The sequence below is a fragment of the Canis lupus genome, chromosome 18 (genome assembly GCF_011100685.1).
Source record: "Canis lupus familiaris isolate Mischka breed German Shepherd chromosome 18, alternate assembly UU_Cfam_GSD_1.0, whole genome shotgun sequence".
NCBI classification, from domain to species: Eukaryota; Metazoa; Chordata; class Mammalia; order Carnivora; family Canidae; genus Canis; species Canis lupus.
In genome coordinates this window covers 55,707,505-55,734,789 of record NC_049239.1, presented here as the reverse complement: position 1 = coordinate 55,734,789, position 27,285 = coordinate 55,707,505, and the positions used below count along the sequence as shown (strand labels likewise).

The 27,285-nt window shown below is 55.3% G+C and overlaps 1 protein-coding gene across 5 annotated transcripts; it reads right to left on the bottom strand.

Moving 5' to 3' along the window:
* Window positions 1–947: 947 nt before the first annotated feature.
* VWCE (von Willebrand factor C and EGF domains) lies at window positions 948–27,074 on the bottom strand. Of its 5 annotated transcripts, none has more exons than XM_038564412.1 (20): window positions 26,793–27,074; window positions 22,248–22,342; window positions 22,034–22,123; window positions 21,579–21,707; window positions 19,117–19,233; window positions 16,903–17,019; window positions 15,886–16,014; window positions 14,730–15,163; window positions 14,555–14,648; window positions 13,276–13,358; window positions 11,410–11,497; window positions 10,121–10,206; window positions 8,925–9,042; window positions 8,617–8,682; window positions 7,256–7,348; window positions 6,125–6,207; window positions 4,976–5,066; window positions 4,813–4,895; window positions 4,432–4,522; window positions 948–1,920 (listed from the first exon to the last, which is right to left on the bottom strand). In XM_038564412.1, exons 1-20 carry the CDS (start codon window positions 26,807–26,809, stop codon window positions 1,319–1,321), a joined length of 2,706 nt encoding a protein of 901 aa, XP_038420340.1. In that variant the 5' UTR covers window positions 26,810–27,074; the 3' UTR covers window positions 948–1,318. The 5 variants fall into 5 exon arrangements, with proteins under 5 accessions (XP_038420340.1, XP_038420339.1, XP_038420342.1 ...); XM_038564411.1 differs by having other exon boundaries at window positions 7,256–7,352; window positions 8,597–8,682; window positions 26,793–27,073; XM_038564414.1 differs by lacking the exon at window positions 26,793–27,074 and adding an exon at window positions 25,136–25,279 and having other exon boundaries at window positions 7,256–7,352; window positions 8,597–8,682.
* Window positions 27,075–27,285: the final 211 nt, after the last annotated feature.

Here is a 27,285-nt window from a genome sequence, read left to right as displayed (position 1 = left end):
GTTTCCACGCTCCTAACTAGAAATTCACTGTTCCTGCCACCACGCTGGGATTCGGACGTCCCAGGCTCACTGGTGTCTGGGCGGATGCTTCGCCCTGGCATGTGTGCACAGTGGCAGGGCAGAGAAGGGCTAGTGGGGAAGGGGGCAAGCGGGGCCGATGGCGGCGGGGCTGTGCCCCGGGAGGTTGCCGGATACACGGTTCTCAGGGGTCGCAACTGGTGACCCAGTGACAGCAGAGCTCCCTGTCCTCGGTCTCCATCCCGCCCCCGTTAACAATAGCACCATCCTCTTTCCGTCTGTTGTGTGAAGTGGGCTCCACCGCCCAGATCCCCCCACCCTTTGGACTGACGATCTTTTTCTTTGGGACGGACCACTTATTTTCCCAGCTGCCGGGTAGGCTGTGGGCCAATAGGTCTCGGCCTTGGGCCCCTCGGGAACAACCCGGGCTGAGGGCAGCTGCCTGCCAAGGTCACGCCCCTTTCCCAAGGTGGCGCAGTTAGAGTCACCCTAGAGTCACCGGTCAGCACGGGGCAGGGGTGGGGTGTGGCCGGAGCCAACTCAGGACTACTCAGGACTGCTCTGAGGGGCCCTCGGAGCTGCCAAGGGGCTTGGCGGAGGCTCGCGACCCTCCCTCTGCTGCACTCCCTGCCTTCCGCCCACAGGGGCCCTCAGGAACTGTGGCTCCTGCCCCATACAACCCCCCACCCAAGGAACCCAACCTGCAAAGCCTCCCCTGTCCATCTTTTCCTATTTCCCTGGAGAGCCCCCCAGCATCAAAGGCAGCAGGTGCTTCCACAAGAGCCCACCCCACTCCAGTTCGGGCGCGAGTTTTTCTCCCAAGCTGGGAATGGGGGGTTGAGCTGCGGTGCTGGTTTACCACCGGGGGCTCGGCGTGAAGTTGCCCCACCTCTCCGAAGGTCTGGAGTGAATGAGCAGGTAGCCTGGGGGAGACCGAGACAGCCTTTAATCAGGGAACCTCAGGGAGGGACACATGATGGCTGGTGGCACAAGCCCAGGGGAATCCTGGGTCCTCTCAGACTCCCCTCCTCTTGAGCAGGATCCTCAGTGGCCCAGACCTTCTTCAAAAGGCTGGCCGCAGTGTCCAGGGAGGATCCTGACTGTGGAGAGGGCCGATTGCCTGTTCTCACAGCACATTCCAAATGCTTCTTGGGGACAAGGCTGCATGGGGCCATGCAGAAGCGAGCCCCCTGGTGTCAACCAGCCTCATCCGCCCCAGAGCCTCCCTACCAGCCCCAGGACCGCTGGCAGTTTTCTCTGTCCGGCGTGTCCCACGCAGAGTCCTGATCTGGAGGCCTGCTTAGCTGGTGGACTCCTCCTCCCGTGAGGTCCCCGCAGCAGGCCACTGAGGGCTGGAGGTGGCCGAGGCTACAAGGGCTGCAGAGAGTCTGGCAGTGGCAGGAGAGAGTCTGCGAGGCCTGAGGAGAATGGCAGGGGTCTCTGAGGGGCTGGGGGCCCTCATGGAATGGACTGAAGCTTCAGTCAGGACAACAGCAGGTGAAGAAGGCCTTCTGGACAGTGTCTGGGCCCCAGAGAAGGAGGATGAGGGCTCTGGAGTAACAGGAGGAGGCCCAGGAGCCCCAGGAGAGACTGGAGGTAGACTGGAGGCTCGTGGAGGGATCAAAGGCCCTAGTGAGGGCTGGGAGGCCCCAGGCTCCCCTGGGAATGTGCCCCTGGGTCCCAGAGGGGATGAGGGTGAGGTGTGGGCTCCTGAGGGGCTCATGGGTGAAGTCTGTGTGTCAGACAGGTTCGTCCTGAGAAGTTGGAGGACACGAAACACTGGCTTCTGAGCCAACGCTGCTGGGGTGCCTGGGCACGAGCTACAGTTGACCGGGGCCTCTGCGTCTCCACGGGGGCTCCGAGCTGCTTTGCCCACCTCCACTGCCTTTCTTTCCAGGGAATCTAGAGAGAGGCAGAGGAAACAAGATGCACAGTGGCTCTGTCAGATGGCCAAGGCGGCTCTGGGATGAGCTGCACTGGGGACAGAGGTCTCTCTGCCCTGGCCAGGACCAGCTGGCCCCTGCCTCCAGGGAACACCAGAAAGGAACCATGAGCAGAGGAAGGCAGTCCGCCAAAGTCACTCTGCTGGGCATTGGCCATGTGACCTGGCACAAGGCATGGAACTCTGCTGGGCTCCTGCGTCCTCTTCTGTAAAATGGGCATCATAAGGACCTGCAGGGCCACTCCAAGCATTGAATGAATGGTGCATGGGAATCTCAGCCTAAACCTCGATGTTAACAGGGGACTTTGGGTGATAACCAGGTGTCAGTGTGGGAGGCTCGCTGATTGTAACAAACATCCTATCTGGTGCAGGACGTTGATCACAGGGGAAGGCTGGACCTTCTGCTCACTTTTGCTGGGAATCCAAAACTGTTCTCGGAAATAAAGTCCATTGAAAAAAAAATTTCTTTTTTAAGTCTCAGCCTGGAGCTTGCACATCATTAAGGGCTTGATGCATGGGAGGAGAACAAGCAAAGGAAGAACCTAAGCAAAGAGAACACGGAGAGGGAATAAGCACAGAAGGAAGAGTACTGGAGAAAGGTATGGTCAGGAGGAGACAGAGGTTGTCAAGCCCAGGAAACCTAGAATGATTTTATATTTCTAAAATCATCCCAAGAATGGTCGCCCAATTCTGGATATACTGAAGGCACTGGATTGTACACTCCAAGCCTGTGAGTTGCATGGTATGTGAATTATACCTCAAGAAAACTGTTACTTTTATTAATTATCAAAAGGAGGGCAGCCCGGGTGGCTCAGCGGTTTAGCGCTGCCTTCAGCCCAGGGTGTGATCCTGGAGACCCGGGATCGAGTCCCACATCGGGCTCCCTGCATGGAGCCTGCTTCTCCCTCTGCCTGTGTCTCTGCCTCTCTCTCTGTGTGTCTCTCATGAATAAACAAATAAAATCTTTTTAAAAAAAGTACAAAATAGCCACAATGAAGGTAAATTATGGACATGTTAAATCAGAAAAATTAAACTCAAGACACAAAGCACAGAATTGGCAGGAGTATGAGGAGCCAGCTACATCAGGGGGAGTTTCCTGTTTCCAAGGAGCCCCATCTGGTGATGCACTGTCATGCTTAAGGAGGTCCCACACAGCTCCCAACACCCCACGACCCAGTACTCCACCTGCTAACCACAGGGCCCCAATGCAACCCATAAATATTGAAAAATAAGTTGTCTGACCCAAGATTTCTCACAGTAGGTCCATTATGGATGGAAAAAGAAGAAGCAAGAAACTACCTAAATGTCAGCTTAAAAGCTTAACGGGTGAGCAAACCAGGCTAAATGGGAGCTTTTGACAACAGGTGGCCGTGGGCCTCTGTCAGTACCTCAAAACCACATGCTACAGCAGGTTGTCCACATCCTATTTATACCTCTGCCAAAAGATTAACGTGCGTGGCCACTCATGATGGAGAAAGACAAGACGAAGATGATGGTGAAGACAATGTAGGAAAAAAAAAAAAAGACAATGTAGGAGCTGAAATCATCAACTTGGGGCACCTGGGTGCCTCAGTGGTTGAGCATCTGCCTTCAGTTCAGGTTGTGACCCTGGGTTCCTGGGATCGAGTCTCTCATTGGGGTCCCCACAGGGAGCCTGCTTCTCCCTCTGCCTCTGCCTCTACCTCTCTCTCTCTCTCCCTCTCTCTCTATGTGTGTGTGTGTGTGTGTCATGAATAAATAAATAGAATATTTAATAAATAAAAGCATCAACTCCGGGCTTAAATCTGGCTCTACTGCCCATCCGTGGTGTGACCTTGAGCAGGTCACTTCATTTCTCTGTGCCTCTGCTTCCTCATTGGGAAGACTGAGATGATAATAGGACTGGAGTTGCTGTGAAAAAGAGCCTGGCACCTAAAGAGTATTCACACATTAGCTATCACTTTTCTGCAAAGTTGATTCATTTCCTAAATTGTAATTAAAAAATAGAAGAGGAAGAAAGCAGAAGAGATTAGGAAAAGAAGTAAAGAAGGAAAAGGAGGGATCCCTGGGTGGTGCAGCGGTTTGGCGCTTGCCTTTGGCCCAGGGCGCGATCCTGGAGACCCGGGATCGAATCCCACATCGGGCTCCCAGTGCATGGAGCCTGCTTCTCCCTCTGCCTGTGTCTCTGCCTCTCTCTCTCTCTCTGTGACTATCATAAATAAATAAAAATTAAAAAAAAAAAAAGAAGGAAAAGGAACAGCAAATAAACACACTTGTCACAGTGTGGCATCGGGAACACTGGATGAGGATGAGCAAGGCCGGGCACGGGCTTGTCCTCAATACAGGCTGGCTGTGTAATCTTGAGCAAAACCCCTTCCCTTCCTGAGCTTGGGTATCACAGTTCCAGCCCCTTATAAGTTCTAGGTTTCTGGGAAGAAGAGCAAAGTGCAAGAAGCCCGTGGAGAGGCTCCAGGACCCAGAGGCCTGCTTACCTGGGCAGGAGGAGCAGCAGTCCCCAGGGGGCTCAGAGGGGTCCAAGCAGGCCAGCTGGCAGGGGACCTTCTCACAGCTCACCTCTCCCAGCTGCGGAAGCACAAGGACACACATGAGGCAGCCCAGACCATCTCCCCTCCTGAAGCAGCGCCCCCACACATCTCTTCCACCCACAGAAAGGTCCAGGGACAGAGGCTGAAACAGCAGGGCCTCTTTAAGGAAACCACAAACCTGAAGGTGTTCTGGCAGGTATTTAACGTTGGGCAGGCAGGCGGAAGGTGGGCTTACACTGGCTAAGGGGACTCAGAGTTTTGCAAAGGGACAGAAGGCAAGAAGCAGTGCCTGGCAGGGCAGCTTCTGACTTGCCAGGCCCGGCTTACCTGGCACGTGCACTGGGTACAGGGCTCATCGTCCAAGGTGAACAACTGGCCATTCACTACCTTCCTTCCCTCATAGTTGCAATCTGCAGGGCAGAGGAGACGGGGCCATGAGAGCCATGGCGTGCCCAGGAGCCTCAGATGTGGGGCAGCGGGTCCCACTCACCTCTGCACACCGGGCAGCACTCTCCGTCGGGGTGGAAGGGGTAGGTGCAGGTGATGGGGCAGTCCACGGGGGAGCAGGCCACTGAGCCCAGCTGCACGACACAGAAAACATACAAAGCCCTTTGTTCTGGGCAGCTGATGGGGCGCTTGGGAAGGGCCATCACAGAACCACCGAGTGGCCATCAGAGCCCCCATGGGTGGGGGAGATGCTCACTCAGTTAGAGGCTATCTCCTGACAGAACGCAAACCCCACAAAGCCAAGGGCCTGGCCACACCCATGCAGCGCATCTGTGAACAGGCCCGAGCCGAACAAATCCATGAATAACCCAGGAAAGGTGAGCACCGTAAACCAAGGAGAAAGAAGGAGCCTGAAGCTCCCTGAAGCAGGTGAATGAACGAGGCCACTCAGAGGCCAAGATGTTCACTCTGAATCTCTCTGATCCTATAGATCTTGTCCTCTCCACACTGCACGCACCGCCAGCCAAGAAGCTCCACTGGCATCAAATGTCGCCAGCATGATAAGCAATAGGGACTCCCCCCCCAACCCCATTTTCCAAATCCTGGTGATATTAACAATCTCACATGCTTTTTCAGGCTGAGAGGCAGCCTGGCTTAGGGGCAAAAGTGCACTTCCAGGAACACAGGATTTAATTCTTGGCACTTCAGCTGACCAGTCTTGATCCTGATCTTGAAGGAATGACTTTAGCTCTCTGTGACTCAGTTTTCCGACCTTAGCAGATGGAGATGACAGTGGCACATACCTCACAGGATTCTCCTGAAGATTAACTGAGCTCTTGCAAAGACAGGGCGGAGAGCCATGCGGCACACAGCAAGAGCTCTGCGACGTGAGTACACTAAAGATTCCAGCACAGACCCTGGGCTTGAGTCCCTCATCCACACCCTCAGGGAGCACTCACACATTAAGTTACAAGGAGCCCCCAAGATGCCCCCAGAAGCAGAGGACTTTCACCAGGCAGGTCTAAAAATATTTCTCTGGCCCTGGATAAAGATTCACCCTGAGGAGGGCTGGAGGGAGCCAACTTTCGCCGTGACCAGAGTGACCTTCCTCTTGGAGGGCTCTGGATCCAGGGGCTGGCGTCAATCCCTGGGTGGTTTCCACAGACAGGGGGTAGGTCTGGGTGGTCCGTACCAGACAAATGCAGCTTAGACACGGGTCCTGCACTGACGGGAACGTCTGGTTGTTGTAGAAGATTCTGCCCGTGTAGGTACAGCCTGCCAGAGAGAGCACGGGGGTGAGCGCCAGCCAGGCAGGTGGCTGGTGACCAGGCTCCTGCCAAGGGTGAAGGTCTGAGGGTTTTCTGCATTGCAGAGGGCAGGCCAATTGCTTCCCCAGGCAGTCATCCCGGGGGTTTAGGGAAAGGACAAAACACAGGTCTGGATTGGGTGCTGCCTTTTTTTTTTTTCTCCCTGGATTTAGCTGAAGGATCAGAGTGTCTCCACTTCCAGGGAAGAGAGCATTTCCTTCTCTGCCCCTCACCGGGCAGGATCAAGCCAGAGGGACTAGGAGACACAGTGCCCAGGCACCACAGCCGTCCTCTCTGCTCCCCCACCCTACCCCTACTCAGCCAGTCCCCACCTTCCAGGACATTCCCCCACACCTCTCCTTTTGGCTTCCCCAAGCCCGCCAAGGCCTGATCTGAGTGCTGCCACCTTGATGACATTCATCACAGCCTAGTAAGTATGAATGCAGGTGAGAGCACAACAGGGACATACTTCAGAACATTTGTATGTTATTCGTTAGATAGGGATACATGTTACAGATGTGTGACATAGAGATAGAGCTACTTATTTCATGAAAAGAGATTCGGAAAACAAACCAAGAGGCTAAAAGTGATAAGGGGCCCTTTTTGAATTGTTTTTATTTTTGCTGTCTGCATGTTCTTCAATAAAATGCTACTTCTGAAATCATGAAAAAAGAGGACATTAATATAAAAAAATGAAGCGTCATTGCTATGTTCTCTCGCTGCCCACCAATTGTTTCACAGGTACGGTTCCTTTGTCACCCCGCCCAGGCTATAAGCTCAGCATATCTCTGTATCTGCTTCCAGCACCCATACAGGGCCTGCCTTGGGCAAACTGCTTTACGTCTCTGAAGCCCTCATCTGTAAAACGGGCTTGCCCTGTGCGGCAGTGGGGATGAAGCCTGTGTGGCCCATCCTCTGCATGGAGGAGCCTGGTGCAGGGTGATCCCAGATGCGCGGGGGCGGGAGGGGGGGAGGATCCCCACCGAGGGGAGCAGGGGTGCTATGCAGAAAATCACCTGCAGAACAGTCCGGGCAACACTGTCCAGGGATCCGAATTGGGTGAGGGCAAGAGTCCACGCAGTCTGTCCTCTTACAGCTCACTGAGCCATCTGCCTGAAGGAAGAAAGAACTTCACCAAGACCCCACCTGTAACATCAGGCCCTGTGCCTCCCTGCCCCATTCCACCCTTCTAGCACCATCCCCAAGAAAGGGCAATGCTGTAAACTGGCTGAGGCTTGCCCAAAGGGCTCCATGATGTAGCTGGGAGGTTGGGGAAAGGGGTGGGAGCCTTTCATGAGAACTCCCCTATCTAAGGAGTAGGAAGGTCAGAGCGGGGTTTTGGTCTCTGTGATTTCCTGTCCCTCTCCAGCAGCAGCCAGAGCTCACCACCACCCCATCCAAATTCTTCTCTCAGCCATTCCCTGGAACCCTCGCTCACCCCAAACCTATGGAGTACAATAAAATCTTATTTTTATAGAAAGCTATTCCACCAGAAATGTCTATTTCAGAAGACAAAGGCACCACATATGGTTTCTTTTTTTTTTTTTTTTTTTTTTTTGTTCTCAAAGAATCTGAACATCGATGAAGGTTTTGTGTTGCTTTCTCATACTACGAGTTCTCTGGATCAGTCATCGAGGGGAAAGGCGGAGGATGTGCCCTCCTCCCACCTGTAACTCTGATGAAATGTTTTCAAGTTTTGCAAGGGTCTACGGCTTTTTAACAAATGCTGCATCTGGGAGACACTTGAAGGCTGTGCCTCTCGAACACCAATGTGCACACGAGTCACCCGGGATTAAAATGCAGATCCTGAGTCCAGACTCTGCGTGTCCAGCAGGCTCCAGGCATGGACCTCGTTTTGAGAAATAAAGCTCTAAGATCCAAGGGACTAAATGCTCTTCTAAAGCAGAGAAGAATGCCAACGTGTACCTAAATGATGAGCTGCAACAATAGCGTTTCTCAGGTAAGTGGCTGTGTTTGCATCTGGGGCCACCTGACTCTCACACCTGTGCACCATATCCTTATCCACTTCAGATGAGCTGAGGCCACAGATTCAGGCTCGTGAAGGAAACCCTGCAGTATTGCAGGGAAGCCCTGAACCCCAGAGCCTCGGGCTGTCCTGCTCCTTCAGTTACCCATGCCTGGGGAAATCCTGCTCTTGGGACCCCTGACTCCTCACAAGCAGTGGGTCACACCCCATTCTGTACAGATGGAACCTGCCAGCATAGGAGGGAGACAAAGGGCGGGCTAAGGCAGCCCAGCTTCAGGAGCAGCAGGGATGCCTGGCCAGGAGGGCCTGGTCAGGGGTGAGGCAGGGACAGCCTGGGGGAGCAGCCGAAGGCATGCAGGTTGCCATTCACCTGGCAGATGCATAACTCACAGGGGTCACCAGGAGACCAGATCTGTCCAATCGGAAACTCAACCCCGTTGTCATCGAGAGAGCAGCCTGGCCAGGGGACAGTGAGGGAGAAAGGGCAGGTGGGCACAAGTGCCAAGGAGGCCTGGAACACCTGCCAGACCTACAGCACACCTCCCCCCACACCAAGAACAGCTGCTTCCACACGTGCCTGGTACACACAGCAGGCTCACACAGACATACGCTTACCTGCAAAACCATAAACATATACATTTGTACACCGGCACACACACACTCACAGACACACACGCACGGATGCTGGGGGCCCTCACCTGTCATGGGTGTGGACTCCCGGCAGGTAAAACAGCACTGTCCAGGGCCCAGCCACCACTCCTCGCGGGGGCAGTCCAGTTCTGGACATGGTGTGAAGGAACATTCCACCTCCCCATTCTGGAAGAGAACCGAGGGCACAGGCCAGTGAGGGCAGCTCCCGGGGCCTGGGCCATCTGAAAGCTAAAGAAGAGGCTGGCTGGCTGCTGTCCCCCTTCTAAAAGTGACAAAGAATCTCAAGGGAGGGGATGGAGGAAGGGGCAGGAGGAGGCCGGGAGCACGTTCTGAGATGTCCTGTCTGTTGAGCTGGGGGCCCCTGCCCACCCGGGCTGCAACTCCTACACCTCTTCCCCTCACTTCTGCAATAGCCTCCTGCTCTCTCTCACTCCAGTCTGCCCTCACTCTGCAGCCAGAGAACGTTCTCATGTACCAATGTGATCGCATGGCTCCAAACCTAAAGTCCATCAGCAGCTCTGCCAAGTCCAGAGCCCTCAGCCTGGCCGGCAAAGCCCTTCATGACTTAGTCTGAGGCAGAGACTATAGGGCCCCCTCCTCCCCAAGATCCCTTCCCCCAAGTCCTACCTCTGGTTAACAGGGACCGAGCCCTCCAGGTACCTGGACGGTTCCCTCCCGGGCACTGCACTCCCCGGGGAGCAGAGAGAATGCGTTTAACTGACGATGCCCAGCTCCCTGGCCTCTGGGCACACCCGTCTCTGCCGTGCACCTCACTCCAGGGCTCCCTTCCCTGCCTATCCTGCTTCCCTGGCCAGCTTCTCCTGAGAGCATTCAGAAAATCACTTACGTGAGAATCCTGCACTGAGCCCTGCTTCTCAGATCCCAACCCAAGCACCATCCCTGTTTACAGCCTCTTCTCTTGCCTGACGCCCACATTCTGCGCCCCAGCCAGAGGGACATCTTTAGGCCCTTACAACAGGCCATGACAGAGGGAACTGGGGCTGTCCTGTGTCCAGCTGTGTCCTCAGCGCTCAGCATTGCTCCAGGCACACAGTAGATGCTCTATAAAAAGCTCTGCAGCAGGGTGACCTTCAAGGAGACTGTGGGCCGGCCTTGGTGAAGGCAGGTCCCGTTAATGCCTTTGCTGCCTCAGTGTCCCTTCTGCCACGTGGCAGCTCCTATTCTCCTGGTCAAGGCGCGCTAGGGAAGTCCTGTGCCTGGCCCCCCTCCTGCAGCCACTTACCTGGCAGACACAGGTGGTACACTCGTCACCACCCCCACTGAACACAGCTCCGTCTGCATACCACCGGCCGTGGAAATAGCATCTCACTGCAGAGGAGAAAGGGAGAGGCAGCTCAAGGGCTTTGGGCTGGGGCAGCTACAAAGAAAGGGGAACAGTGGGCAGCGGGACCCTCGGGAAGCTAACATGCTCCCACCATGCTCCACAGCTTGCCCCGCTCAAGGAGCCAACCACTCCCCTCCAAACCCTTGATGAAAACTAAGCTGTTGCTTAAAAACTGATGGAGAATGAATCACATGTAAAATAATGTCCTTAACCAAAAAAAGGGAGGGGACTCCCCAAATAACTAAAGAGTAAGAGAAAAGCAGAAATGAAAAAAGACTGCCCCAGACACCTAAGGCAAGGACTGGGACCTACGCCACCCCTGGAGGCTGGGAGGAATCAGTGAAAGCCTCTCATCTGAAGATCTCCTCTCCAACCTCACTCCAATAAAACAGCCCGAAAGCTGGCTTAGTCAGACGCCCCTGGGTTCAAATACCAGCTCACAACTCACTAGGGACAGATTTGGGGCAACATACTCAATTTCTCTAAGCCTCAGTCTTTCCATCTGTAGATCGGGGTTGATAAGAGATGATAACAGTTCCTACTTCATAGGCAGTATGTTACTATTAAAAAAAGTCTTAGCTAAAAATAATATTTAAAGGTTAAGAAAAGCATTTTTTGTTTAAAGAACACCAGTTTTGTAATTAGTAGGCTTGATTTCAAGTTCTGTTCTGGTATTAACTGGGCAGTCATCCCTGACCTCAGTGAGCCTTGGTTTTGTCATCCATAAAATGGGGCTGTGAATAGTGCTCCCTCAAGGCTGAGCCACACAAATGCAGTGAGACCAAGGGCTGGCAGGCAACAGCACAGAGCCATCAGGGAACATTCATGATGATGATGAGGTCATCCCAGGAAAAGAGAACCACATTTTAAACAAAGGACAAACTCGTTAGTGGGGAAAGGGAGATGCCCTCCCAGTCTCAAGACAGAGCCATGCCAGGAGTGGACTCATAGCCCTTCCTGGCTGTGTGGAAGGGGGGGCAGGGCACTGGCTGGGCTGGGAGCCCAATCGAGCTTCCAAACAACTGTGCACATAGTAGGTGCTCACTTAAACTGGCACTTTGAAATGCTTCGCTTGATCTGAGTTTCCGAAGCAAAAATCAATCTCCTTCCTCTGCTCCACTCACCCTGCTCCCAAAATCACACCAAAAAGCAAAATCCTCCCACCCAAAGCCCGAAGAGTCACTGACCTGGAACACAAGTGCAGCAATCTGACTTCAGGGAGGTCTGACAGGGGCCGGGAGGACACTCTGGGGAGATGCAGGACACATTTCCCGCCTGAGGAGGGAGACATGGTGGTGGGTGGGGGCAGAGGTGGGGAGGAGGAGAACTAGGTCCTACACCCCATCAGCTCATTCCCTACTTCACACCATCCCTCAGGTCTCCTGTGCAACACCAACGCCTCCTAATGGAAGCCATCCCAGGGATCCCTGGGTGGTGCAGCGGTTTGGCGCCTGCCTTTGGCCCAGGGCGCGATCCTTGAGACCCGGGATCGAATCCTACGTCGGGCTCCCGGTGCATGGAGCCTGCTTCTCCCTCTGCCTGTGTCTCTGCCTCTCTCTCTCTCTCTGACTATCATAAATAAAAACAAAATAAAAAATAAAAATAAAAAAAAAGGAAGCCATCCCAGACTGCTGAATGCCACCATGGTGACACAAGGACAGTGTGCAGGGCCCCAGGCCCTAGTGTTACATCCTCCTAAAGCATAACAGAAGCTCTGGAAGGATGCCAGGGAGAGGCGAACAGAGGTTGCTCCACCACTTCCCTGTGCATCTGAGTTTTGAACCAGGTGACTCTACTGGCTATTCAAAGAATTAAATTTAAGACCAGATTTTAAGTGCACCTGGGTGGCTCAGCAGGTTAAGCATCTGCCTTCAGATCAGGTCCTGATCCCAGGGTCCTGGGATGGAGCCCTGCATTGGGCTCTCTGCTCCACAGGGAGCCTGCTTCTCCCTCTGCCTCTGCCTGCCACTCCCCATGCTTGTGCTCTCTCACTCACTCTCTCTCTCTCAAATAAATAAATAAATAAAATCTTTAAAAAAAAAAAAAGGTAAACTCTAAAATTTAAAGTTAAGGCAAACTCCTCTCCCCCTCCCACCAGCCCCCAAGCCAGCCAGAGCTGAGCTATAGTGTTTGCTCCTTCACTAATGAGTCCTGAGATTCTGGCCAATGTTCGTCGCTCACTGAGCCTCGGTCTCCCTATCTGTGTGATGAGCTGGAAACGACCCTTCCATCGGGGATTGCTGAAGATACGGGCCACAACAGGATCCATGAAAGTGCTCAGCCACTGCACATGGGCCCCCATGTGTGGCACCCAAGGGGACCTCGGTACAGGGCGGCGCTTGCTGTCTATGTGCCCTACCCCCTGTCCTGCGGCCTCTGCTGTCACCACCAGGCCAGTGATGGTCAGAGGACGGCAGTGAGGAGTGGTGGACAGAGCCCAGGCCATGGACGCAGACAGACCCCAGCTCACATCCCAGCTCATGCCTTGGTCTTTTCATCTGTAGAAGGGGCCAGGAAAGCTGACCCAGAGGAGCTGCCAGGAGCCTCGGGTGAGGCAACAGAAGAAAAGCCCCGAGCCCTGAGCCTGGAACTCGCCAAGCACTCCTAGTCGAATCTGTGTGACAGCACCTGGCAGTGTCCGGAACACAGTAGGTGCTTAATAACTATTCTTAGAGAAACGAATTTGCCTACAGCAAAATAATCCTCTTAATAAGCTGAGTCTGGTAACAAGCCTCCTCCCTCCCAAATGTGGATACCTTTGTGCTGGCAAGTATTTTGCCTGGAGAGGAAAACAGCCTCCCTGGTGGGAAGTTTCCGAGGGAGTTTCATCCCCTCCCCTTCCTCGATGGATGGATCCTGTTTGCCTGCTGGCTCCTGGCTCCTCAGACCCCCACGCCTTTAAATGTGACAGGTTCCGACCAAAATGCACAACCTGGGAACTCTCCCTCCATTTGACAAGCTCACCTTTAACATCGGATGTTTCCCTCTTCCTCTAAAACCCCCAGATGGTTAGGAAAATACCCGCAAGGCCTTGAGGCTCTTGTGATGCTCACCAGGCAGACACAGACAGTGCAGTTCTCGTTGGGAGGGGAAAACACGTCCCCTTCGGCTCGAATGACGCCACTATGAAAACAGCCTTTGAAAGACAAACAGGAGTGGAGGCCTTAGACATCTTCAAAGTAGAGGAAGCCTGAGGTCTCATTACTCTTCCAGGCATAATGTACCTAGAATCTTCTCTCACCGGCCTGGATGCCCAGGAGTGGCAGATCTAGAAACCCAGGACTGTGTGGTCCTAGGACCCCTGGAGAAGTAAGCAGGAGATACCCACAGAAGATGGCCTAGGAGAGGGTCCCATTCATGTCTGTAAACCCAGAACTCTATTGAGAACATGGCATTTTATTCCCATAAGGCAGGAAGGCCAGTCAGGCATGCCTGGGTTCCAAGCCCCGGTCTGTCCATTCCGTTACCTGAGTGACCTTGGGTATGTCACTTAACCTCTATGGACTCAGTTGTTTTTATTGTGAAATGGAAACACCACCATGTGCCCTTCAGGGACCTTGGGAAGATCCACAGCCTCAGATGTAAGGTGCCCAGGCATTCACATTCAGGGCTCAGGACATAGTGGGAACATGGTAAAAGGTCATGATTATCATTAAGTCTATTCTCATTCTAACCCTTTGGGAGATGTCTTTGCTGCTGCTCCACCTGCAGCAGCCTCAGCATCTTATCACCAGGAGCTTCAGAGAACACAGAAGTTTAGGCCCCTTCCCAGATCTACTGAATGGGAAGCTGTGTCTTAATAAGATCCCAGGGATTCCTGTGAAGAGCAAGTTTTGAGAAGCTCTATCCAAGGACTCGTTAAGATGCAGGGTCTTTATTGTAAGCAGATTATGGGAGTAAATTGGAAAGGGGGACAGAATTTACAAAGAACGACTCCTCTGGCTGTAGAGGGGAGATGGGGGAGGGGACGGGGACCACTGGGTTGATCTGGAGAAACTCAACGAATGAATGAATGAATGAAGCTCAAAGAGAACCCACAGATGATGAAAAGTTCCCCTGAGGGATATCACAGCATAGACCAGTGGTTCTCAAAGTGTGGTTCCTGGACCAAGACATCAGCATCACCTGGGATCTTGTTAGAAATACAAATTCCCAGGCCCTGCCCATACCTGATAAATCAGAAGCTCTGGGGGTGAGGCCCAGGAATTACCCTTCAGGTGATTCTAATGTACCCCACAACTGGAGGACAGTCTTTCAGCCACAGAAGGACTAGGGAAGGGAAGAAGTAGGACCCTGTGGGGAACTCACAGCCTTCCCCAGACCAGCTCCCACCTGCACACGACGGACAGCACCCCCCATCTTCAGAGGGAATCGGGTGGGAGCAAGCAGCTTCACACGTCACCTTTTCACAGGTCACCTCCCCATTCTGCAAGCAGAAGCAGGAGTTCCAGCCATCACAAGGCCCTGGATGCCAGACCAGGGCACCCCCAGGGTCTCTCCCACCTACCTGGCACCAGCACTGGAAACACCCAGGCTCTGTCCAGTGGCTCCCCGATTCATACATGGCTCCCAGGTGCCAGCAGGCAGAGGACCTTGGTGCCATCTGTGTGGCTGCTAGGCCCCTGGGCAAGGACGGGGTCACCTCCTGTAGTTGTGAGGGAGGCCCGAGGGTCCCCGGGAGGGAGGCACTAGGTATAGGGATAGGCACCAGGGTGGCCAGCAGCTGAGTTGGGGCAGAGGACAAGGACGTGAATGGTACAGGGGTGGGAGAAGGCAGGCTGGTGGTCCTGACCCCAGTTCGGGGCCCCGGAGCCCCAGAAGGGGGACTGTGTCCAGGGAAGAGGGCAGGCCGGCCTGCCTCTGGGAGCAGCAGAAGCATCTTGGGTGGGTGCTGCAGGGGCTGCAGGATGGCCGATGGGGCCAGAGCGGCTTTCGAAAAAGCTGAAACAGAAGCACAGGTGTCTCTTGAGGGAGGCAGTGGCGGCAGGAGGCAAGACAGGGGTGGGGGCGGGGGGGTGTCTGAACAAAGCTCCTCCACCACCAGTCACTGAACGTCTCTGGGCCAGTTTCTTCAGCAGCAAAACGGGTCTAATACCACCTGTTCGACCCAAGACCGCAGGGAGGGCCACAGTGATGATCACACAAGGTGGATGGAACAACACCACAAGAGCCAGCCCAGTGACAAGTTGGGAGTAGGTCCCCTGCTCCCCACCCAGAGGTGGCTTCCCAGGAGGGGATGCTAAGGCCTGGGATGAAGGAACAGCCTGGGGAAAGCTTGCCATGAACTAGAAAGAACACGTTCAGTATCTAGATGACCTTACATGCATGTTAATAGGCACACCACTGAGGTATGGCAGTGAGCTGACACGGCACTGTCCAGTGTCCCTGGGAGCCCAGGTTCCTAGGACTCCTGCCAGTCACATGCTCCTCTATCGTTTGTTTTTCCTTTTTACCATTTGAAAGAAAACAAAAGGGTCAGGGAAACAGTAAAATGACAAAGGATGACGAATGGATAAAAAAAGTGGAAGCGGAAGTGAGGACGTGATGAGTTGGAAATAACAAGATGACCTGAAAAAGAACCGATGGAAAAGGAAGAAGGCGGGAGTGGGCACAGGGTGGGCGGGGGTGGGGCCAGGGGCCAGGACGGCAGGCTGGTTGCTCACCTTCACAGGACACGCGGTCAGCTCGGAGCCTGAAGCCAGGTCGGCAGGTACACAAGAAGCTGCCCACGGTGTTATGGCAGGAGTGGTGACAGACTCGCCTTTCCAGGGGCCTCCGACACTCGTTTACATCTGTAGGAGAGCTTCGCTGCCAACAGCTGCCTTGTTGGGGCTGCCGACCTCCATCCCCGAGCCCAGAAGCCTGGGGCAGTCTCCTCGCCATGTTCTCATAGGGTCCATCCCTGCCTCAGGGTATGGGACGTGACTCAGATGTCTAAGAGGGGCTGAAATCTACGGCTGGTTCCCTTGGAAGGTTCATACACCCAGTCGGCATTTAACGGATGCACCAGGGACGCATCTCCCAGCACTACTAAGGGCTGGTTACCTGCTGGCTGGTGGGGATGAGCCCTGCTGGGAATCTCACCTCCAAACCTTCCACCTTCCCACGTGTAAGTAGGGGATAGTGTGGCCCCCTCTGAAAAAGAGTCTCAAGAATCACTGCACTAGTCAACGTAGACTGTGGAACAAATACCAAACTCCGCCAGAACAAGGTCTGTTTTCAGGCCCATGGGACCCCCACCTTCAACTCATGAGCCAAGCTTAAGCCAAACATGCCAATCCCTTTCTGGAAATTTCTGCTAATGGGCTAAGAAAACAGGGGTCTCCTTCTAAACCAGAGGAACCAAGACATAACATGCTTTATTTACCAAGGGGAGCAAAGGCAGCCAAGAAAATGGGTGAGCAGAGAGGAATCCTTGGGGTGTATCTGGGAGAGGGGTAGAAGAGAAACATAACAGGATGAAAGTGGCATGTGGCCAGGAAAAGTCCAAGACAGGGTCTCACACGAGGAGCCACGCCAACCCCAGGGAAAGGCAGGCTCTGAGCAAAGGCTCAAGTGCTTACAGGCTCCAGGCGGCCAGGAGGTCCGGACCGCTGGCCTTTCCCTGTCCCTGGGCTCGCCCTGCCCATCTTTCTGATGGGCAGCCTCAGTATGAAGACAACAGGGTCCCCCCACCTTACCTACACAGGAATGCTGGTTGCCATGGAGATGGAAGCCAGGTCTACAGGAACACCTGTAGCTGCCTACGCTGTTTTTGCATCTCTGCTGACAGGGGGTCCCAAGGCATTCGTCAGTGTCTGCAAGGGACCAGGGCAAGACTGCAGCTCATTTCCCCATGGAGCGTCAGAGCTGTGTGCTCCCCTCTTCTTCTGTTGCCATCCCTCCCACTCGGGGCTGTGGGGGACCCTCCTAGGCCCTCTGTTTCTCACCACCCACATTCGGCATATTAACGAAATCCTCCCTGGACCAGCCCTCTTCTCTCCATCCTCACTGTCCTACCCCAGCCTGGGCTTCCTTTGCCTCTCTGATCTGGAGAAGAAAAAGGGCCTGGAGCCTCTCCTTGCGCTCCTCCCAAGCCGTCCACTACACTGCATCCGGGATATTCCGACCAAACACCCAGGCCACTCTCTGCTCTCGCAGACGCCAATGCCACCCCACAGCTCACAAGCCCTGGGCAGCCTTTCCCACATCCTTCCCTCTCCCTCACCTTTGTCCAGCCATCTTGCAAATGCACCATGTCCTTGTGGGCCTCCCTCTTTGCCCATGTTCTTTTGTCTGCCCAGAATGCCTGTCTGTCTTGTCTGGGGGGAAGACTCTTGTACCTCAAAACTCAGCTTGCATAGCACCTCCTCTGTCAAAGCTTCCCCATGCCACCGTTTGAAATCGTGAAAAACTGGAAATAATCTCTATGTCCATCAACAAGAGAAGACTCAGTACACTATGGGATATTTGTGCTGCAGAGCACCAGGCGGCATTTTAAAAAGAGCAAGGGCAGGTCTGTTTGCCCTGATACGGAGAGATCCCCATATCAGCTCCATTGCTGAGAAGAAGATAGCAAGCAGAGGATCAACTGGATTCAAACCCCCAACTCTAACATGCTCTTGGGCAAGTTACTTAATTTCTTTAATCAGGAAAGTGGAAATAAACAGTAGCAGTCTCACAAGATCAGCCTGAGAATGAAATGAGAACATGCACGTAAAGTGGTCGGCGCGATGCAACTGTCAGCTACTCATCCTGTCTCTGTGAGTACGTACGTGTGTATGGACGCATCGTGGGGACAGGCAAGGAGGGCATGCATCAGAGCAGTAATAACCAGGTGCTGGGTGAATATGTTCAAGTCCTAACCCCTAATGTGATGGAGGGGGGGAGCCTTTGGGCAGTGATTGGGTTTGTTTATTTATTTATTAGTGATTCGGTTTAGATGACGTCATGAAGGGGGATCCCGCATAATGGGAGTAGCGCCCTTATAAGAACAGCCATCAGAGCTTGCTCTCTCTCCCCTGGAAAACACAGCAAGGAGGCGACTGTCCACAAGCCAGGAAGGGGGGGCCTGAAAGAGAATGGCCTGGCACCTTGATCTCGGACTTTTGGGACTCCAGAACCATTAGAATAAATTCTGTTGTGTAACTGGCCCATTCTGTGGGATTCTGTGACAGCAGCCCAAGCAAACTAAGATACCAGGCTTGGAGAGCAGGGTTGGAGCGCAGGAGTGGCAGAAAGGGTCTTGGAGGTAGCAACTTTTAAAATGTATTTTACAATTTATGACTATTTCAAACAATAGAAAATAATACCAGTTTCATAGGGAATCTTTTTCCTTATCTGCCTTAAGAGAGAATGTTTCCTCTGTAAGTAAAAGTCATCTTTAAGGGATAGGTAATTATATTAAAAGATCTCCCTCATCCTCCTCACTCAGGAGCAGACTCCTTCTCTTCCCCAGGCTCCCCCAGCATTTACCCCTCACCCCAACCTAATTCTGCCCTCCCCACCAGACCCAGGCAGCTCAGCCACGGGGGCAGGTGGAGCTAATGAAGGCAGCAGGTGATGGACTGCAGCAGGCATATCTCTTCCATGGAACCTCCCTCACCTCAGTGGCCTCCTCCATCCTGTCTTTGGCTCTCCCCTCAGCATCTCTGGCTGTATCCCTCCACCCTGCAGCACCAGTTCAGAGCAGGGGCTAGACATGCCAGGATTCGAGATGACTCCAGTGCCTCCTCCTGGGATGGCCTTGGGTGAGCCCCAGTTTCCCAGTCAGTAAAGTACGGATGATAACAGTATTGCCCACAGAGGACCATGAAATGCAGTAATGCATGGAGTGCACCTGTTGGGCTGGGTGGGGCCACGCCTTCGACTCAGAGCCTGGCCGTGGTGGCATTACCTGTCTCTGGGCCACTCACCTTGGCAGCTGTGGCGGTCGGCAGCCAGCTGCATGCCTGGCCCACACTCACACACAAACCCGCCTTCTGTGTTCACGCACTGGCCCTCGCAAGAGGAGCTTAAGCATTCATCAATGTCTGGGAAGAGAGAAAACATCCTTGCACAGACCAGTCTGCATGTGGTTGGGTTCAGGGGGAAAAAAAAACTGACCCCACAAGGACGCTGTTTCAGGAGAAGCCTACCTTCAGCAGGGTGGAAACCACGCCGCCCCACAACACACACACACACACCCCGAGGAAGACCAGGCACCACCGGGAAAGTCATTGGCTATGAGTGAACGACCAGATAGCAGAGGTTGAGGGCTGGGCTCCTTTGTGATCCACAGAGACTGGAGGACAGAGAATAGCTAAGACAGAACCATTTCCAATGGCCCCACCACAGGGCAACCCTAGAAGGGCAGAGGAGAGTGAGCAGGAGGGCTGATCCAATCCCATTAAATGTTTATTGAGCACCACTTGTATGTGGCAGATCTGGAGGGGTGCCGCGGAGGACACAAATGTGACCAAGGCATGGCACAGACCCTCCAGCTGGCTACAGTCTGCTAACATTAAAAGCCATGGCACGTGCCCAGATGCTGGAGCCCCACCAGGTGATACATGCCCCACCGGGAAATGCCAGGCCCCAGAAGCTGGAGAACAGATGGGCAGAGGACCACGAGGCAGCAGAAGGAGGGCCACCAGCAGAGAGAGCCTGAGGAGCTTCCTCCTGCCAGCCTGGGCAGTGAGAGGCTGAAGCAGTGGGTTGAGGTTCAGCTGTAGAGTGCCAAGGAGGCCCCAAGGCTTCTGCCCAGGGCAGGGGGACCAGATCCAAGTAGTCCTTTGGGGAAGTTCAGGCCTGTGGGGTGAGGAGTGCCAGGGACAGAACTCCCCACCCCTGGCTTCATGGCATCCCCTCTCTAGGAGCCACAGCAGGTCTTAAGGACCTACATAATCTATGCCACCCACTGCAGTCTGCATCTGAGTCTCCCACCCCCGGCCCCGTGCCTGCCGGACACCTCCATCCTCCCCACTTGCTCTCCTCACAGCCAGCCCCTGGGGACCACATGAATGGCCTCTAGAAAGCCCACCCTGACTAAACCCCATCTCACTGGGATCCCTTGTGATGGTGGCCAGTGCCCCCCACCCCCGCCCCTGCCTGGTGCTAACTTTGACATCATTCTCTGGCTCTTCCAGGTCCAATTTGCCTCTGCAACAAGAAGTGTGTGCAGGAAGTGCTCCCTAGCAAACACATTCATGGGAGGATGACTGCTTCAGCCTTCCCGAAGAGGATGTGGCAATGGGCCCCGAGCACTAAGACTCCTCAGTGAGACCCTTGACCCAGCGGTTCTCCTTCTGGGAATGATGGGAGAGGCCCACGAAAAGCCTCTTTACTGCAGCGTTACTTGTCGTAGTGAAGCATCGCGGAGAACCTACACAATGGACAGCAAGTTACAGCAACCACACACACGGCCGCTAAAAATTACGTTGTGAGGACTGTTCCCCACCCACAATATAAAGTGAGAAAAAGGATGGACAAAAACTTTACGTAAGGTATAATTCCAATTTATGAAACACACAGATCTACATGCCACACACACACACACACACACACACACAGGTGCACACACTCACAAACACATATACATCCAAGGAAAAAAGCAAAAGAAACGACTTCATTTTAGTAAAATATCTCTGAGTAGGGGCTTTGGGGATATGTCTGTTTTTACCTTCTACCCTTCTTTTATACTTTCCAAATGTTCCAAAGTAAGTTATTTTTTACTTTCATATTTGGGGAAGAAACATTATTTATACAAAGTCAAAACTCAAAAAAAAGAGAAAAGAAAGAAGAAAAGAAAGAAAAGAAAAGAAAAGAAAAGAAAAGAAAAGAAAAGAAAAAGAAAGGCTTTCTTTCAGCTCTCTGGAAAGATACGCAAGAAACTGGTCCCAGTGGCTGCCTCTGAGAAGGCAACAGATCTGCCTGTGAGAACGCTTTTAAAATCACAAATAGCACCGTTACAAAATAATTATTGAGGTTGGCTTTCCTGGTCTTTCAAATACCAGGGTCCCAAGGGAACGTTCCGTGGTGAGCCCAGTCTCCAAGTCCTGGTTCCCTGCCCCTCTGTGGGTCTGGCTCCCCGCACTTCACTGGTTACGGCCCCATTAGGGGGTTATCCTGACTTGTCTCCCCTCGGCCTGTTCAGGAGCAGGGATGGACAACAGCAGGAACCAAGCCACCACTCGTCACCCCAGCCCCTTGCTCCATTCCTGGCTCATAGCAGAAGGGACCTGTTTCTGGCCTGCCTCCCTGCCCACGCTCCAACCAGAGCTCGGCCTCACTCAGCCTGGCCTGGCATCTCTCTGGAGGCTGTACTGGCGGGAGGGATGGAAGATGAGACAGGATGCCCACTCGCCTTGCAAACCCACACCATGCCCAGGTCTCTCACCTGTACACCTGATGCCGACAGCTGTCTCTGTCATGGAGAAGCCCACAGGGCACACTCGGGCCACCTCCTGACAGCCGCCATGGTTACAGGTAAGGTCACAGCCATACTCGCCACAGGGTCCATGGACTTCTACAATGGATCACATCCATGAGCGCACACCCTCACCGCAGTGCCAGCTGCCCCCACCTCACGGGGCTCCTCCTAAATTCTGTTGGTAAGGTGGCTCTGGAGGGAAAGACTGGAACTTAAATCCAGCTGTGCCACTTGCTAGCCATGTAACCCTAGGTGAGCCACTAACTTGTGTGCCTCAGTTTCCTCATCTGTAAAATGGAGATGAGAAGGCCTACCAAGTGGGTTGTTGGAAGATGATATTCTGAAACAAAAGCCCTGAGCCTGGAACATAGTCTCAGTGTCAAAAGAGTATTTCCCACCAGCCACGGCCCACCCCCAGTTACCTGGGCAGGTGGCTCCTTGCTCTCCATCCTGGCAGGAACAGACATTGGGAGCAATGCAGATGCCACTCCCACAGCCAAAGGAGCAGAGGGCTGAGAGGAGAAACGCAGGTGAGGGAGTGGGGGGCCGGGGACCCCAATCTGCCCTACATAGGCCAGCCCAGGGAGCGAGCACCCTGCTGTGGAGGATGTCTGGGGCACAGGGACAGGCACTTACGAAGGGTACAGTGCCCACTGCCCATGGAGGGTGCCCAGCCAGGGCAGCAGCCACTCCCGAAGCCCGAGAGGCAGACGTGGGGGCCCAGCCGGCGTCTACAAGAGAGGAGAGAGCACTTTCCAGATTTCTGTGCTGGCTGAGGGATCTGGTCTGCCGTGCAGTGAAAGCCTCCCAGCTAGTCAGTAAGTCAGTCAACAGTTCTTGAGACCTGCCAGAGGAGCAATGGGGAGTACCCCCCTCTCCCCCTGCCGCCAAAATGACCCAGATGGTCTCTCCTGGAGGCAAGACAAAGACAAAGGTAGGAGAGAAGAGACACCAGCTTCCGACAGACACCACATGAACACAGAGCAGCAGCTCCCTCTATCAGGAAGGTCCTTCCTCAGAAATGTACCCAGCTCAGGGCACCCAGCTCAGTGGTTGAGCGTCTGCCTTTGGCTCAGGGCATGATCCCAGGTCCTAGGATCGAGTCCCACGTCTGGCTCCCCACAGGGAGCCTGCTTCTCCCTCTGCTTGTGTCTGTGCCTCTTTCTCTCTCTGTGTCTCTCATGAATAAGTAAATAAAAACTTAAAAAGGAAGGAACGAAGGAACGAAGGAAGGAAGGAAGGAACCCAGGCCACTCGCTCCTTTACCTGGGTCTCTCTGCCCATGCACCTTCTCGGAGAGATCTATCTTACCCACCCTTAGAAGGGTAAGGTTTAGTCTTCTCCATAAGAAGAAGTACTTCCTGGGACATTCAAGTGCTTATCAATTTGCTGATTCATTCATTGTCTGTCCCCCCTCTCATCCTCTGAGGACCAGGGCTTCATCTCTTTGGTCCACTTCAGTGTCAAGAGGAGTGCCTGGCACATAGTAGGGGCTCACTAGATGGCCGTGGAGGGAAGGGCTGAGAAAGGGAAGCCCGGAGAAGAGACAGAGGAGGAAGGCAGCCCCAGAGATAGCATCCCCAGGTGACATCTCTGGGGTGGGGGTGAGGGTGCCAGGAAAGGGGAGCCGGGTGAGGCGCGGCAGGCAGAAGGGCCGTGAACAAGCCTCCCTAGCCTGAAGGGACGCTGGGCAGATGAAGGACCAGGTGATAACAAGACAGTGTGACTGGTGCCCCAGTGGGCCAGGCTTTGGGGTCCTGAGGAGGGCCAGGGGAGGTTTCCTGGCAGGACGGAGTCTGGGCCGAGATGGGCGGGAGGACAGGGCAAGCCCTGGGGGCGGAGGGAGGGGGCGGGTGCTGGAGGCAGAGGGAGCAGGTGCACGTGCTGGAGGGGCCGGCGGTGCCTGGCGCTGGTCCCGCGGGCTGGGCAGGGAGGGGGGTCCGGCCGGGTTTCAGCGGGGCATCCTGGCACGGGGCGAGGAAGGCCCTCCCGAGGGCGGCTGGCCCCGCCCGGGCTGTCCCCCCCCCGCCCGGCGGCCCGCGCAGCGCCCACCTGGCGGCAGGTGCACAGCGGGGCCCGGCCTGGAGGGCGGAGGCGCCCGCGGCGCTCGGGGGACGCTGTGGGGCGTGGCCGGTGCTCTGGGAGGGGACCCCGGGCGCCGGCGCGGTGCCGGCGCCTCCAGGGGACTTTTCCTTCTCTGACGTCGTCGCGGAGGGAGGGAGGGAGGGAGGGAGGCAGCGGAGGGGCCGCCCGGGGGGGGGGATGCTCCCGGCAGGCGCCGTCGCCCACTGGCCCTGCTGCGGCGGCTCGGCGGCGGCTGGGGGCCCGGCGTCCTGCGGCCACCTCGGGGCTCGGGCTCGGGCTCGGGCTCGGGCTCGGGGCCGCGGTGCCATCGGGGCGGCGGGCGGAGGGGCGGAGGGGCGGCCCGGCTGCAGCGGCCCCAGGCGCGTCCCCGGCGGCGGAGCTGCCCCTGCGCGCCCCCAGGCGGCGGCCGCCCCGAGGGTCCCGCAGACACGCGCCGGGCCGCGGCGGGGAGGCTCCCGGGGCGCGGCGCCAATCGGGAGGGAGCACGGGCCGCCCCGCCCCCGCCCCCGCCCCCGCCCCCGCCCCCCGCGCAGGCCGGAGCCCGGGCGTGACCCGCCGAGACCCGCGGCGCAAGGTCCACAGCCGGGCCCGACGCCCCGACGCCCCGACGCCCCGACGCCGCGCCCCCCCGCCCCCGCCCGCGCGGCCCCGCAGCGCCCTCGGCCCCCGCAGCGCCCCGCGGAGGGACGGGACGGGCCGGCCCGGACTCACCTCTCGGCCGCGAGCCGCCCGGGCGGCGGCCTCCCTCCGTGGCTGCGGCCCGGGGCCCCCGGCAGGAGCAGCGCGAGGCAGGCGGCGCGGAGGACCAGGGCGGCCCACATGGCGGGCGGCGGCCCCGCTGGGCTGCGCTCGGGCGCCCGGGGAGGGGCAGGGCGGGGGCCCGGCGCCGCGGAGCGAGACCAGGAGCAGCGCCGCTCGCCGGCCGCGGCCTCTGGACGAGCGCGGAGCCCGGGGCGGGGGCAAAGATCAGGGACCCCTGGGGGCGGGGCCTCACCCGGGCCCACACCCCGGCCCCGCTCCGCTCGGCGGCCTGGGAGGGCTGCGGGCGCCGGACCGAGGCCAGGGCCGGGCCGAGACGCGGGGCTCCCCGAGCGGGCGGGGGCGGGGGCGGGGGCGGGCGCCGAGGCCGGGCGCGGGGCACGGCTGCCCGGGAAGGCGGAGGCAGGGCCGCGCCCCGGTCCACCTGCCCCCGGCCAGGGGACGCCGGCGACGCCCGGGCCCGGAGGCGCCCCTTCGCCCCCTTCCGCGGCTGCCCCGGGCCGGGCCGCAGCCAGAGACCGGCGGGCGGGGAGCGGGGAGCGGAGGGAAAGCGGACCTTCCAGCGGCGAGGAGGCAGCGAGGACGCCCAGACCCCTCTGCCCCGGGCAGGAGGCCCCCCGGCCCCCCAGATCCCGCCACCCAAGCTTCCGCTCACACACTTCCAGGGACGAGGAGCTCACCTGCCGAAGGGGAGCCCAAGCCAGTTTTGCGTGACTACATTTGCTAGGAGGCGCTTTCTCTCCCGGCTAAACAATTCCAGTTCCTTTGGTTCTGCCTCTGCAGCTGCCCTCCCACCGGCTACCTTAAGCTGTCACTGAGATCCCCAACACTGGTGACCACAAATGACCGCGGTGCACCAACAACGGCCTGGGCCTTCGTCTCCTCCCATTCCTTGCAGATACCAAATGTTTATTAACACAGCCCAATAGGACTTGGCTTTTCTGGCAACCGCATGATGCTGGTGGTTCATAGCGGTTTCCATTAGTGGTGTTTCTGGCTGTCAGGCTTTCACGTTGTTGCTCTTGTTTCCTGAACTCAAGCTGCTAAACCAATCTCCCTACCTGAACCCGTGCGCTTCAGTTTTCCCAGATGTTCAGATTTAGGCCCATTATCTCACCTTGTTAGTGTTTTTTTTTTTTTTTTTTTTAAGATTTTTATTTATTCACTCATGAGAAACACAGGGAGGGAGGGAGAGAGAGAGAGAGAGAGGCAGAGACACAGGCAGAGGGAAAAGCAGGCTCCACGCAGGGAGCCCAATGCAGGACTCTATCCCGGGTCTTCAGGATCACGCCCTGGGCTAAAGGCAGCGCTAAACCACTGAGCCACCCGGGCTGCCCTCACCTTGTTAGTCTTGATCCATCTTCAAATCTAAGCAACAAATTCTCAGCGACCAGGTCACCAAAATATTCTGTATTGTAAGATGAGTGCAACTTTCATATTAATGTTCATCCCAAGGGATCTCTGGATGGCTCAGCGGTTTAGCATCTGCCTTCGGCCCAGGGTTCACGTGATCCTGGAGTCCCGGAATCAAGTCCCACATCAGGCTCCCTGCATGGAGCCTGCTTCTCTCTGCCTGTGTCTCTGCCTCTCCCTCTCTGTGTCTCTCATGAATAAATAAAAATCCAAAAAAAAAAAAAAATGTCCATCCTGAGTCCTAAGGACCCTCAGGATCCTACAGCAACTTTCCTTTTTGCCTCAGACATCCAAAGGTGCACTTTCTCTCTGCACCATTCATACCGCATTCCTCGCTGTTACTTAAAAAGTGTTTCAGTATCCACATAGTCTGGAATCTAACCCTGAATTATTCAAGAATAGGGCTAAACATAAAGGCCTTCCTTCACTTGAGCCCACGAAATCTACCACGCCAGTGCCCTTTATCATGCCTACCTAGGCCACCACTCAGTGTCAAACAGGTGCTCCTTCCCAGTCCTGGAAGCTACCCACAAATGCTCGACACAATTACACAGGACTAAAAGTCCCTTTTACACACCTGTCACACCTTGCACCATCTTTTCACACACTCCAACACACCCCAGCTACCTCCTCCCTGAACCCCACAACTCTCTGCCGTGGCCTCCAGTCCCGTCTCTGGCTCACCCCAGAACTATGGCAGGGTTTGCTCCACACTGGCCGGTGAGCACCTGGATAGTGGAGATGCAGCTCTGTGCTTGAAGAAAATCCTCATTTTCCCCTCAAGAGGAGCTCAGGGTATTTAAGACTTAGTAAATTTCTACTGGTCAATTTCAAAAACAAACAAACAAACAAAAAAACAACTTTCTAAATAGTCTCTGGCATTTCTTTCCTTTCCCTGGTTCATTTTGACCTGATGGCACTCACCTTGCTCCTCTTACCATCAGTTTGCTCCTTTTGCTTGCTGTTTGCTTTCTTTTTCTTGGCTTTTGGTTTGTTAGACCTTGAGGCTTCTCAGAGTTTGAACTCTGACAGCATCTAACTTAATATTATTCATCTTCAAGAACTAGTTTAGGCGTATGCCCTGGTTATATATAGTTCCTCCGCGTTTCTTCCCCGCTTCTGTGGCCTGTGGCTTCTCCATAACAAAAGGGACCCTCCGCTGAGGGCGGAGGATCCAAGTTGTTGTTGGCTGTAGAAAGGAGGCCTCTGGCTTCTGACCCTTCCAAATGGTCATGTGATGAGTCAGTGTTTCTATTATTCTCCCAAAGGTCCACTCGTGCAGAGGCCTGGAGTGAGTAGCTCATCAGCGCCTACATGGAAAGGAGCCATTCCAGCTGGCTGTAGCAAAGCTCCAAGGGCAACCTTTCACCCCCGGAGAGGTGATTAACGGTTTTTAAGAGAGGATGTGGGAATGTGG